The sequence below is a fragment of the Stenella coeruleoalba genome, assembly GCF_951394435.1.
Source record: "Stenella coeruleoalba genome assembly, chromosome: 2".
Classification (NCBI taxonomy): Eukaryota; Metazoa; Chordata; class Mammalia; order Artiodactyla; family Delphinidae; genus Stenella; species Stenella coeruleoalba.
The window spans coordinates 134,715,169-134,728,639 of record NC_137147.1 but is presented as its reverse complement, the minus strand read 5'-3'; the positions used below and the strand labels follow the sequence as shown (position 1 = coordinate 134,728,639).

General features: G+C 57.5%; 1 protein-coding gene across 2 annotated transcripts in view; it reads right to left on the bottom strand.

Moving 5' to 3' along the window:
- Window positions 1-9,570, bottom strand: part of HCN4 (hyperpolarization activated cyclic nucleotide gated potassium channel 4) — a 42,288-nt gene extending 32,718 nt beyond the window's left edge. For both annotated transcript variants that reach the window (XM_079912091.1, XM_079912092.1), the window contains exon 1: window positions 7,879-9,570. In XM_079912091.1, coding sequence (XP_079768217.1) covers window positions 7,879-8,663 — 785 coding nt within the window. In that variant the 5' untranslated portion in view covers window positions 8,664-9,570. The remainder of the gene's footprint in view (window positions 1-7,878) is intronic.
- Between the last annotated feature and the right edge of the window lie 3,901 nt (window positions 9,571-13,471).

Here is a 13,471-nt window from a genome sequence, read left to right as displayed (position 1 = left end):
CAGACCACATGACCACCTACTTCTCTGGTGGAAAGAACACAGATACCACCGACCATTTGCTCCCTTCCCCTTTAAACCCCAAACACTCCCATCGAGGAACAGGTGTGTCAATGGCATCTGGATGTGGCTCCAAAATCCCAAAGCTCTCCGTGCAGCCAGGACATGCCGCGGTGTCGGGGGAGCAGGTGGACAAGTATCCTGATCCGGATACCCAGGAGCAGCAGCCCCAGAGCTGGGGGTTAGGACAGGCATGTCTCAGCCTCCAGATGCTGCATTTTCAAGTATGGAAAGATTCCCTTCTCATTGATGAGCTTAAATTAAGACGGGACCCTGAAAATACCTAACACTTCAAAATTCAGGCATGGGGCTGGGAAGACAAGAAAAAGCTCCAGGGGTGAGACCATTCAGAAGAAGGCTTCTCTGTCATCTGGACACCTAGATGTCTGGACCCCTCTGGCTGGGGGTGGAGTAGCCTGTGGAGCCTTAAGACCTCTGAGCCATATGTTACATAACCCTCTTGGGTTCTGGTTTCATCTCTGACTTGGACTTACTCTCTGCCCTTAGGCCAGTCACCTTCCCTCTCTGGTGCTCTGCTCCCCACGTATAAAATAAAGGCTTTAGGCCAGGAGCTTTGCCAAGCCCTGTCCAGATCTGGTATTCTGAGACCTGTTAAATTTCCCGTGCCCGCTGAGCCCCTCCACACAGATAATATGTGTCCAGCATTATCTGCAATGCTGTCATTCTCAGGAGAATGTTTTCTTGAACTACTTTGGTAATTTAGCTTTTAAAAGCTAACACATACACACACGCGCACACGCACAAGAAAGAAAGAAAAGAAAGAAGGAACAGAGAGAAAGGACAAGTATGAGTTTTGAGTCCTAGAGAACAGGTTCAAATTCCAGTTCTGGTGCTTCATAGCTGTGTGATTTCGCGCAAATCTTTTTTTTTTTTCCCCCATCAGAGCCTCAGTTTCCTTATCTGTAAAGTGGGGATAATAGAACCTATTTTTCGAGCCACTATGAAGAATAAATAAAACATAAGAAAAGAAGCTCCTAGAACAGTCTGGCACATGGTAATGGTTCATAAATGGTGGTTATTGATGTGTGAGTCCACCTGGCTTTAGTCTCTATTGCTTTGAGCCACTGTTTGGTTTCATTACTTAGAAGCCTAAGGGGTCAGGCAGCTAAATGTGCAGGTGTGGCATGGCCAGAGACCACAGGGACAGGTGGGGACTGCGGGCAACTGGAGAGCAAAAGCCAGTTTAAAGCCTCTAGTGTGCTCCAGCTCCCTGCTGCGGGTGGCACTGTGGGGCCAGAGCTGCCAGAGTTTCCAATTTTTCAAGAGAAGTTAGAAAGCCAAATTTTTGTCTTACACCTTTCTGTTTTAAACATTGCCTCAGATTTGTCATGACACACTATGCTGGCCAAACAGAACACATCTGGGTACTGTATTGGGTCCACAGGATGCTGCTTAGCAACCTCTGGTGTAAGTACTGCTGTCCCATCTTGAGTGCCCTCAGTGACGGGGAGATCACCACCTCTCTGTGCCGCCTCCCACCCCTCCTCTGGGCAGGTGCTGATGATAGAGAGTGTCTCTGAGTGGCCTCCTAGGCTCTGGGATCGCAGATTTCCAGGGCCCTGGCAAGGCTTTCTCAGTAAAGCCTGGCTGGCAGAGAACATCCTCTCTGAAGCCAAGGCAGTGCCCCTGCCCTCTCCACAGCCCGCTCTGGCTGGGAAATGTGGATTCTTCAACATCCCCTGGGCCCAAGCAGGACAGCCTGGCTGGCCTCTGTAGCCCTTCTATTAATTAGCAACTGGAAACAGCAGCTTTTTGAGAGCCCTTGAGCCAAGAGGTGTGTGTGTGCTGGAGCTGGCTGCCTCCTCAGTTACATGACAAGTCCCCCCGGGGACTGGGGCTGGACCTTCTGCTCTGGGTGAACTGCCCCGCGGTGGCCGGTGTTGTGGCAGGCACAAGGGCCACTCAGGCTGCTTTGACACTTGTCAGCCCTGTCATCTGTACGTAGACTGGTGCCTTCCAGGCTGGGCAGGGGCAGAGAGAAGTGACAGGCAAGCCCAGCGCACAGGGGGGCTGCTAGGCATAGTCTGGGCTGGGGGAGGGGGCATTAAGATTCAGACACCTCCCCCTCCCCACCACAACCTCAAGGTGCTAGGGTGGCTGCTCCCACTGGATGCCTCTGTCCTCCTCCCAGCCAGCCACTGTCAGAGCCCCCTCACACCAGCTCTCCTGCCCGGCCCCTCTGGACTCTCTCACTGACAACATCTGTTCCTTCCCAGAAATCTCAGCGCAGCACAGCAGTCACTGCACTCCCTGCCACTTCTCCAGCCGGCCGCCCCTCTGGCCTTTTGCATAGGAGAGAAGCTGCGAAAGCAGTGGGACAGGATGGATTGAGGGCCCTCTGGCCCCCTGGCCTCTTCCTGCTCACCCCACCACAACAGCCAGCATCCAGGACCGGCAGGGACCAAGCAGCATAGCGGGAAGGGAGGAAGGCCGAGTCCCCCAAGTTTGTGCCGACCTCTGTGGCCGAGTGCCGCTCACCCCAGGTCACAGGACTCACCCTGTCGTGCTTTTGCTAGAGGCCGAGAGGAGAAGGCAGAGTCTCTGGCCTCCAGGAACTCAGTCAGGGAGCCGAGGCTAAGCGTGGAACACATGGTCTGAACCTCAGTACTCCAAGCATGGTTCTGGGCTGGGCACCAACAGCATCACCTGGGTGCTTATAGGAATGCAGAATCTCAGACCCCACCCCCGACCTAATGAGTCAGAATCTGTATTTTAACAGATCCCCAGGGGAGCTGGATGACATGATACTGTGAGAAACACTGCATTGTAACAAACACAGAGCTCCATCCTAATGCCATGGAATGGGCAGGGATGGAGAGATGGACGATGGTGGCTGCCGTGGCCTGAGAGGGCATCCCAGAAGACCCGGGGGCCCTAAAGCATGGGAGAGGAGGACACATGGAAGGCAGACAGCCCAGCACTGTGTAAGACAGGCCACTTGACAGCCCAAAGCCTCATGGCTTACAGCAGCTAGGGGAACAAATGGAGCAGGGCTGGGCAGGGGAGAGGCCCCCCAGCCTCATCATGCAGTGTCCAGACCAGGAACTGAAGCCTTGCAACGGGGAGAACGTGGAGCCCAGGCCTTTCCACCCAGGCAATATAAGGGTCCTGGCCCTCTGGCCCCATAGGGTTTCTGTGCACCTGGCATCCCAGGAGCACCTCGGCCCCGAGCCGGATGCCGGCCTTCGCAGCACATCCTTCACCTGCTCCAGCCTTAGCAGGTTGAGCACATCCTCATCACTGGAGAATCCCGCTGCCCACTGTGCCAGCTGACAGCACCGCCCAGGCAGCTCACCTTGGAATTCCCCTCTGCACCAAGGCGCCCTTCCCCCTCCACTAGCACCACAGGGGCTTGCAGCACCTTTTTGTCCTGGCTTTTCACACTGATAGCAGAAACGCATTCCCGGGCAATGCCCCCAGGAAGGCCCCAGAATGCCCCAGACCCAGAGCCGGCTGCTGCCTTCTTCCTCCTCACCACCTACCTGAACAGCCCCTCCCATGGTTGAAAGGGAAAGAGATGGGCGTGGCACTGAGGAAACAGAAAAGTGACTAGTCCCCCAGCAGAGCACCTTTCCTTCTCCAAGCATCTAACTCTGCCCCCGTTTTCATTTCCATCCTGCAGGCAATGGGAAGACCAAGCCTCAGACTACAGGGCCCCAGGGAAGGCTCTGGGAGGCCAGCACCTGCCCCTCCCAGGCCAGGACTCTCTTCTGGGATAGCCCAGAGTGGGGTTCACAACCTAGATGGCTTTCAACTTAGCAGTTCCACAGTTGCCAGAAATTGAGTGTCATATTGAGTGTGTCTGGATACGTGGATCTTTCTGGATAGAGACTCTGTAGCTTCCAGCAGGTTCTCAGTTAGTTTTCTGACGCAGATTCAGAACCACTGGCCTGAGCCAAGGTCGGAAGCGCATCTGGTCTGCTCACAACTAAGGGAAGGGAGCAGTGAGGGCAGGGCAGTGTGGTTCACGACTGCATCACTGGTCTCTGACAGTGCACCTCACCTCCACCAGGTGACCACAGTTGGACAATTTGTGTCTGACATGGCCATAGGCAACAGGATTCCCATTTTTCTAGATGGGAAAACTGAGGCCCAGAGAAGGCTCCTAACCCAAGCGGGGTCCCGTAGCAGACAGAGCTGGGAAGTGATGGGAGGTGGGCAATGGCAGTGCCTGGGGCCATGGGCCAGCACAGGAAGTTAGTTTTAGGCCAACCCTGGGTCCTACCGAGCCACTGGCCCAGTTTCCATGATTTCGGAGCCCAGCTGTTTCTGTCCCCAAGTAAAGGACCCTCTAGGGCCCTCTGTTTCCTTCCCTTTCTCACAGCTTCAGAAGGCTCAGGCTAGGAAAGGGAAGGGGGAGAGGGATAAGCAGGGTCAAGCTTCTGCCTGCTTCCATTCTCAAGGCCAAGCTAGAGTCTGGGGCACTAGCTTGGAGTAGCCCCAGAGCTGACATCCCACAGAGGGACTTCCCTGCCAGCCCCCATGTCCACCCCACAGCCCCAAGATACCTGCTCAGACACCTAGATGTCACATACCCAGGACAAACCCCTGAGCCTGATGCTTGAAAGCCTGACCAGCTTCTGGGAACAAAACCTGATACATCTTCACTGGGGGTCCCCACTCCTTTTCTCCCCTCATGGAAAATCAAGATCACACCGTTACTATTTTTTGTTTGTTCCAGGTTCCCATCACCAAGCTCGGCTTCTAGGACACGCCTCAGGTGGAAGGAAGGACCCACCCAGGACCAAAGAGCCCAACCAGCCTTGGGCAGGAGCCTGGGGACCAATATCCTGAGGGGCTGCACGTTCTGGCCTCTCCCCTTACCAAACCCTAAATACAGATTCAAAAGGCAAATGTGGAGTGGATGGGGAGGGGAGGCCAGACAAGTTCATGAGCCTGGAGGAGCCATGGGGGTAGCCAGGGCATGGCGTGTGTGCATCAAGGGGGTGGTGAGGAGAAGCAGAGGCAGCCAAGAAAAGTCTATTACATACGTGGCCCAAGTTACATGCGTCCCTCAGAGTGTAGCCCAGTCCAGCACTTGGGAAAGGCACCCAACCTTCGCCTCCCCAAGAACAGGAGATGCCAGAAGCAACTCATGACAGCAAGCCCTGGGCTCCGGACGCGCAGGCTCAGCGGCCATGGCTCACGGGCCCAGCCGCTCCGCGGCATGTGGGATCCTCCCAGACCGGGGCACGAACCCGTGTCCCCTGCATGGGCAGGCGGACTCTCAACCACTGCGCCACCAGGGAAGCCCACTGGCAATTCTTTATTAAACCAGTTCTGTTGGATCAATGCTTCCTGCCCATGAAAATGATGAATAAATCCTCAACTAGCCTGAGCAATGCTTGCAGAAGCTTTTGTGAAGCCCGAGCTGGACGGTGGGGATTGGCTCCACATAGAGGCCAAAGGCTAGTGGCTGAAACCTGAGGGACTGAGCCTTAGGGTGCTGGGTCGGCTGGGGGGAGGGGGAGGCGGGGAGGTGAGGCTGGGTTGAGTTGGTGGGTTTTCTAAGCTTAGGAGACTTGGCCAAGTCCTTGCCTCTTTGACCTTGTGACGATGAGACCAGCTGTTTTGGCCTAGAGGCATGACCACAACCCCTCCACACCACACACAGACAGTCTTTCTTGGATTTCTTCTCTTACACCTCACCCAGCATCAGGCTGCACACAGAAGGTGTATGCTTCCAGCTACCAGTTCCTGTTGCTTGTTGCACAAACCCAGATTCAAAGCCCAGCCTGACCCTTTTTCTGTTGCCCGTTTATCAATCCTGCTGCAGCCACACCTCCCTATCCCTATCACCCTCCCCTCTGCCATGTCCCGGGTGGCCTGCAGTTAGTAGGAGATTCTGCAGCAAGGGGACTGCAGATAGACATGCCAAGATAGGCAGAGTAAGATCAGGAAGGCGGGAGAGGTTCCCATAGATGCAATCAGCCGGGCCCCAGACCTTCACCATCCAGGGTAAGGGGCAACAGGGAGGGCAAGGGCCAGTTCCCAGAAGGTGCTTGATCAATGCCTGTTGTCGACGGAAGCTAGGCATGCCTGGGATTGGCCTCTTGCAGGCTCCCACCCCAGGTAATGAGGTTGGTGGTGAGAACCCTGAACAGAGGCTTTCAGACAACAAAGCCAGAGGGGAGCTGAGTGAAGGAAGGGAGGTTGATATTGACATGGCCTACCTGCCATCACAACCAGGGAGTTCAGAGAGAGGAGGAGCCCAGGGCACCCCCAGGGGGTGCAGGAGACAACAGTACCTGCCCACTCCTCCCTAGCTCAGGCTGGGATCCTCAGGTCCTAGTACTGACCAGAGGGGACGTCACACTTTAGGAACCTGGCAACAGGAACCAGCCACAGTTCCTCATGAGAGGGTCTCACATCGGCTCACACAACTTGAGGACTGTGGCTGTCTGTTTAGTCTGTCCTCTGGCCCCCCTATGCCCTCTGGGAATGGGAACCCTGGATATTAGGGTTAGGCAGAGCAATCCGTCAAAAAAGGAAAAGGTAGGGGCCCTCTGTTCACCACCTATTTTAAGCCCTTGAGTGTTGCCTGACTGGTCATTCCCAGCACCAGAAATCTCTCTCATTGGATGGAAAACGGCTATGCTCTCATTACAAAACTAGCTTCCCTGAAGTTTGCAAAGAGGGCTCTGGGTTGGCAAAATGCTCATTTATATTGGCAGGTAAGCAGGGTAGGCAGGGAAGAGAGCTAAATAGGGGGCAGGGCCCAGAGAGAGAGAGAGAGGATCAATCAAACCCAGCTCAAAAGCGTAAACATTTTTCAGACCCTCACTTCAATCCTGTGTATCAGGAAAGCCCAGAGAGGCACTGAGGGACCCCAAGATCTTGATTAGGGTAGAGGCATCCCCGATCCCAACTTCAGAGGCAATCACCAATATCTCTTTTTGCACAGATACCCCCACAGGCCCCGAGTGGTATCTGCTCTTCAGTGGCATCTGACTCAGGTGATGAGGAGGGGGTGGGGTCCCTCTCCCTGACTGGTAGTCACACCATTTGTTTGCGGACCCACCACTGACCCATGAAAGACCTAGCAGCTGCTGGAGCTTGGGCTGCTGGGGTGAGGAAGGGGCACAGGACGGGCTTAGGGTCACAGGGTGACTGCTCATCAGTCAGGACACCAGGCATCTTCACTGACCACTACAAGCAAGGTCATGCTCTCCTGCCAGTCTAGATGCCAGCTGACCAGGGTGCCTGCTCCTGGCCCACCACTTGGCCTGAGGGGCTGTGCCCAGGGTTAAGGTGGGTGCAGAAGGCTTTTATCCTGGACTTGAATCCTCCAGGAGCTCAGCTCTCCCTCCCCAGCTGCAGCTTCCCACGACACCAGAAGGCAGATATTAATGCCTGGGGTCAGCGCCCAAGGAGCTGACCCAGCTGCCGAAAGGTCTGTTTCTCTTCAGCGCCCTGCTCTGCAGGCTTAAAGACCTGGAGCAGCCTTTAGAATGTCCACCCTGACTCTGCAGCCCAGAAGAGGGAGGTGGAATGTGGGGCTTAAGGTGGTAAAGCCTCATCTTGGCTGAGGGCAGGGCTAGGCCAGGCTCAGAACACCTTTCCAGCTTGCCTCTAATGCGGCCCAGCCCGGGACAGGACGAGGTTGGGAGGCCTGAGCACAGAGGAAAGTTCTCAGAGCGGTACAAGAGGAAGTCTGGGGGCGTCTCAGAGCCTAGAGGCGCCCCAAGCTCCCAGCGCGAGGAAGGAAAGTTAACTCCAGCTGAGAGGCAGGGACGAGAGAGAGGAAGCATGCCTGCAACCGCTCAGGCAACCCACAGGATCATCGCCAGGCCCCCTTACCTGAAATCGCTGTAGGGGTGGATAATCCAAAACCCGGCCGACTTAACCCTCTCCTGCTCGCGCTCCACCGCCTTCTGGCTGCCGAACATCCTCAGGGAGAATTTGTTGACCCCGGGCTGGAGCATGGCCCCGAACTGGCGCTGCATGAAGCCGGCCTGGCCCAGGCGCACCTCGGCCTCAGGGAGGATCTGGTCGCCGGCGGCCGCACCTCCCTCCACTTTGATCGCGGTGTCCACCGAGGGCTGCTCGCAGGAGGCGGGGACCGGCTGCGGCGGCTGCTGGGGCGGCGGCGGCGAGGCTGCGGGCTGTGCCGAGGCGCCAGAGCGCTCGGTCTCGGCCGCCAGGCCCGGGGGCGTCCTGTCCTCACCGGGGGACGCGTCGCCCTCGGCGATGAGCCGCCGCTCCTCCGCGGAGTCATGCAGGTGCCCGTGACTGCTGCCGCCCCCCGCTCCGGCGCCGCCGCCGCCCCGGCTGCCCAGCGATGCCAGGCTCCCGCGGAAGCGCCTGCAGTCGCCGTTAGTGCTAGACTTGCCCGCGCCGCGGGTCGACCCCTCGCTGTCTGCCGCCCCGAGGGCCGCACCCCGAGGCTCCGTGCCGCCCGCGGCCGCCGAGGGCGAGGGCGAAGGCAGCGGCCGCAGCCGGATGCTCCTGCGGCTGGGGTCCTGGCGGCCCCCAGCCCCCTCCTCCTCGGCGTCCTCTTCTTCGTCCATGATCCACGCCTTGGCCCCCACCTGCTGCGGAAGGCTGTAGAGTCTCTTGCGCATGGACGGCGGCAGCTTGTCCATGGCTCCAGGGGCCGGGGGCAGGGGCGCGGGTGCGGCGCCGCGGACCCGCTGCAGGTCCGCCCGCCGGTCAGTCCGCCCGCGGGGACGTGTCCTTCGCCGCCGGCGCCGAGCCGCCTCAGGCGCCCATGCTGGGCAGGTTGCGTGCGGCTGGGAGGCTCCCAGTCCGGCTCCGGGTCCCGGGGCTCGCCGCGCTGCGCCTCCTCCCGGGCCGGGCTGGGCGCGGGGACCCCGCTCTCTCTCGCTCCCTCCCTCCCTCCCGCGGTCAGGGGCGCGGCGCGCGGCCCGGCTCCAGGCGCCCCGCCCCCGCGGGGAACAATGGGCGCGGGTTGAAGCAGCGCTGCGGCCGCGGCGCTCGGAAAACCGCTCCGGAGCGCAGAGCGCACGACCAGCACTCCTCTGGGGCGTGTGTCCCGCGGGCAGGCGGGCTGTCCGTCTGTCCCGCCGCCCGGGCTTTGTGGCCAGTCACTCGCGAGCTCGCCTTGCTTCCTCTGGCCGAGCCCGGCCGGCCCGTCCCGGGGCTCCCGCTGCAGCCGAGCGGAGCCCAGCGGCCCGCCGGGCTTACATCAGCGGCCGCCTCCCCCGGAGCGCCCTCCGGCAGCGCCCGGCTCCCGCGCCCCGGAATATTCATGAAGCCGCCGCAGCTCGCGGGTTGCCATAGGAGCGGCTCCCGCAGCCGGGCCGGCCTACCTGGGCTTCTTAAAGGGGCAGTGGCGCGCGGGCCGGGGACCGGGGGCCGGGAGTGGGGGCGGGGGGAAAGGCGGGCCCGGCGGGGGGCGCAGGGTGGACCCTCGCCGGAACTTAGGGGTTGAGGTGAGATGAGTCCTTAATCCTCAACCCTCGAGTGTCTTTCCTTGGCCAAAGGCTGGGAGTGCATCCCAAGCCTAGGGTTCCGACAGGGGTGTGGGGCGGGATTTCCCGATATCTCCTTCTCCGAGCTCGGGGCCCGCCTCTCCCCAGCGGTTATGCTTTTCAGCTGGGTCTCCGACCCTCCTCCGGGGAGGCGGGTCGTCTGCATGCGGAGCCCCGGGCCTTCCCGCAACGCGCCTGGAGAGGGGGGTTTCCGGGAAAGGCACTGCGTCGGGGCTGCTCCCGGGGTTTTCCTGTGACACAGGAGGGGGCAAATCCCCCGCTGGTCTTTCCCCTGCGGAGCCTCGCAGCGACCCGGCCAGGAGGGCTTGGGGAACTCCGGGAGGCACAGGGCGCGCGGGTGAGACCCAAGCCGTTCGAGGTAAGACTTCGAGGAAATGAGCCTGCAGCAGCCACGGATGCGGGGTCCGATCCCGCACGCACCTCTCCCGGGGTGGTTCCGATGCGGGTTTCGGAGACTAGCCGGCTGCAGCAGGAGCCAGCAGGCGGGCTCTTCCGGGCGACCTGGCACTCTAGGGCTAGCTGTGGACCTCCTTCTCCCTGGGTTCTCATCCAAATTGTGACACCCAACGCTAGGGGAGTTCCTGCTCCACCCAGGCCCCCTACCCCCAAGCAGCTGCACAGCTCCCACTCCCTTTGAGTCCGCTCCTCACCCCCACCCCCCCAGGCCAAACAGCGATTCCGGCTGTGGTCTTCTCTCTGTGTGCAGTCTCGGGTTTATGGACAAATCCCACCAGCACTGCCCCTCTCCAGCGCTCTAGGACAGCCTGACCGCCCAACCCCCATCCACACAGGCTGGGCTGTCAGACCCCCTCTCCCAGGCCTGGGGGCTGCCAAGATGAAGCAGGGGTTACTCAGATCCCGTCAGGGCCAACATGCCAGATTAGCTCAGAAGTGGGGATGGGTCATTAGAGGAAAGGGGTTGGCTGGGGAAGGTTGGAGTCTGGGTTAATGTTGAGGTGGATTTTCAGCAAAGTCTGACTGGAGGGAGGCAAAAAGGTCCCCTAGCCCTGCCATGTCTCTGAGGAATAACATGAAGTTTTTCTTCAAAGAATTTTTTATTCTCAGCCCACTTGTGACCATCTCTCCCACCCCATTCAGAGCAGAAATTTTGGAAGCAAGACTGGGGGTTGGGGGCAGCCTGGCAGGAGCTTTTCTGCTCTCTACCACTGGACCACAGGACCTCCCATGCGGAGAGGGAATGACTAGGGTGATGACATCACTGCTTGCTGGCCTTTCTACTTTTGAGCAGCTCTGAGCTGACAGTTCTCTGCACAGATGCTGGGAGGCCTAATCCCTGAATGTCCTTGGGTTTCCTTGAGAAAGAGTGTTCTTAACCAGCGGTGAGCCCTGCCTGCCCTGGTGTGCCAGCCACAGGAGGAAGACCTCCATTTAACCCACTTCTTTGGGCTTCTGTGTCAGCCAGGAGCTAGGCTGCCCTACCCCAGCTTCAGGAAGTCAACCCAGACAAGCTTCCCAGTGACCCATGGTAGGGACATCTCCTCCTCTAGAAACCTCTTCCTGGCCACCCAAATCTTGGCCATGTCCCCCCTCTGGGGTCCCATGGCCCAGGATCTCCCATCAACCTGAGCACTGATTACACAGTGCAGTCTGTGTCCCCTTCAGGACTGAGCTCCCTGAGGGGAGGATAGGTCTGATTCATCTCAGGGACCTCCACACCAACTCAGGGGGGACAGAGAGCAAATCCATAAATGTCAACTCAACACACGAATGAGGGACCCCGGGAGTTAGTTAATGCCACTGAAGGGGCTCCTTGAAGTAGAAGGTGGATACAACCAGGGTTCGGCTTCCTGGGACACTGGTACCACAGGCTGGCCAGGGGTCAGGGTCCCTTAATTCCGCCCCCTCTAGCACCTCACTTCCTCTCAATTTAATTAACACCAGCCACGCAGGACCCTCTAGGACCACCCTTGGGTGAAGAAATGACCGTTTGATAAAGCTGGCACATGGGAACCCCTCGTGAGGCCTGGTCCCTCCTGTCTCCTCTTGGTGAAAACCATAATGGAGGACAGCTGTGGCATGCTAGCAATCTGGGGGAAAGAGGAGGGGGAGACCCAGATCTTGCCCTTGATGTGATCCAAGTTGTGGGGAATCTACACTCATGTTCAGGAAAGAGGAGAAAACTCAAGACAGAAAAGAAGTGTGTACTAAATCATGCCTCAACCAGTGAGATTTGAGGAGGGGGAACTCACTGAGGCTTGTGGATAGCTAGGGAGGACTTCCTGGAGGAGGGGTCAGATTTGATGAGAGACATGTATCCAGCACTTTACAGTTCACACTTCATTTGTTAAACCACGTGAAATTTTCGTGGACCAAATATGGTCAAATTTTTCCAGTTTCACATAGCTCAACCTAACATTCTTTTTTTTATTATTTTTATTTTTATTTTATTTTTTTTGCGGTACACAGGCCTCTCACTGTTGTGGCCTCTCCCGTTGCGGAGCACAGGCTCTGGACACGCAGGCTCAGCGGCCATGGCTCACGGGCGCAGCTGCTCCGCGGCATGTGGGATCTTCCCGGACCGGGGCACGAACCCGTGTCCCCTGCATCGGCAGGCAGACTCTCAACCACTGCACAACCAGGGAAGCCTACATTCTTTTTTTTTTAATATAAATGTATTTATTTATTTACTTTTGGCTGCGTTGGGTCTTAGTTACTGCACATGGGCTTTCTCTAGTTGTGGCAAACGGGGGCTGCTCTTTGTTGAGGTGTGCGGGCTTCTCATTGCGGTGGCTTCTCTTGTTGCGGAGCACGGACTCTAGGTGCGTGGGCTTCAGTAGTTGTGGCTCACGGGCTCTAGAGCGCGAGCTCAGTAGTTGTGGCACACAGGCTTAGTTGCTCCGCGGCATGTGGGATATTCCCAGACCAGGGCTCGAACCTGTGTCACCTGCATTGGCAGGAGGATTCTTAACCACTGCACCACCAGGGAAGTCCCTAAACCTAACATTCTTACTCCCGTTTGCAAGCAGGAGAACTAAAGCACAGAGAGGTTAAGTGACTTGCTAAATGTCCCACAGCAAGAAAATGGTGCAGCTGGAACTCCATCCGAGAGCTCCACAGGTCAGGCTCTTCTCTGACTCACACAGATGAAGTGGGAACAGGCCCACGTACCAGAGGGAGAGGCAGTTCTGAGTTTGGCATGGCTAAAGCAGAGAGGAAGTAAAGAACGGAGCGCCCCCATTCCATGCTCTCCCCATTGTTCCACTAAGGTCTCACACCCTCTCCTTTCCAGCACTGCCTAGAAAGCCTGAGGTCTGCTGTGGTTGGTCTTGTAACACAATACACAGGACCTGGGGGCCCTAGCAAGGGAAAGGCCCTACCTTTAGACTGAGATAGGGAGAAGATCTGTGGCTATCAGCTGCAATGGGGAACTGAGTACCTCTGGGAGACAGATGTGCTTCCTGCTGGGCTGCAGGGGGCCTGGGTATTCCTGGAATGCAAACCCAGAAAAGAGCTGGGTCTAAGAGAGAAGGGGCTGGGAAAGATGGGCTTCCTTCCCTGGAAGGGACGCTGAATGTCAGTGAGATTCAGAAGACCTGCTGGGGGTGGGGTGGGGATGTAGCTGATTATTATATATCATCCTCAGATCTTACTTGGTGGCAACCTGGATGGGCAGATGGGGATGGGAAATTCTGGAAGTTTATTTGCTCGTGATCTGAGGGCATTTTTCTTGCTTAAAGAGGCAGCTCTGGGATAGGGCAGTGGCCCCCACACAGTGTAATGCCAAGGTTTTGGCCAGGTCTGCTTGAAATTTAACCAAAAAAGAGAGAACAATGTAGGATATTTTAGGGTAAGATTGCCAACTGTCCTTTCTTAGAAGGCTGTCTTTATTCTACCATTATATCCTTGTCACATTTTCTGCGTTAAAATGCCCTTTTATGAAATCATACTGCTGGGAGAGGGTATTTTTTATGTCCTTG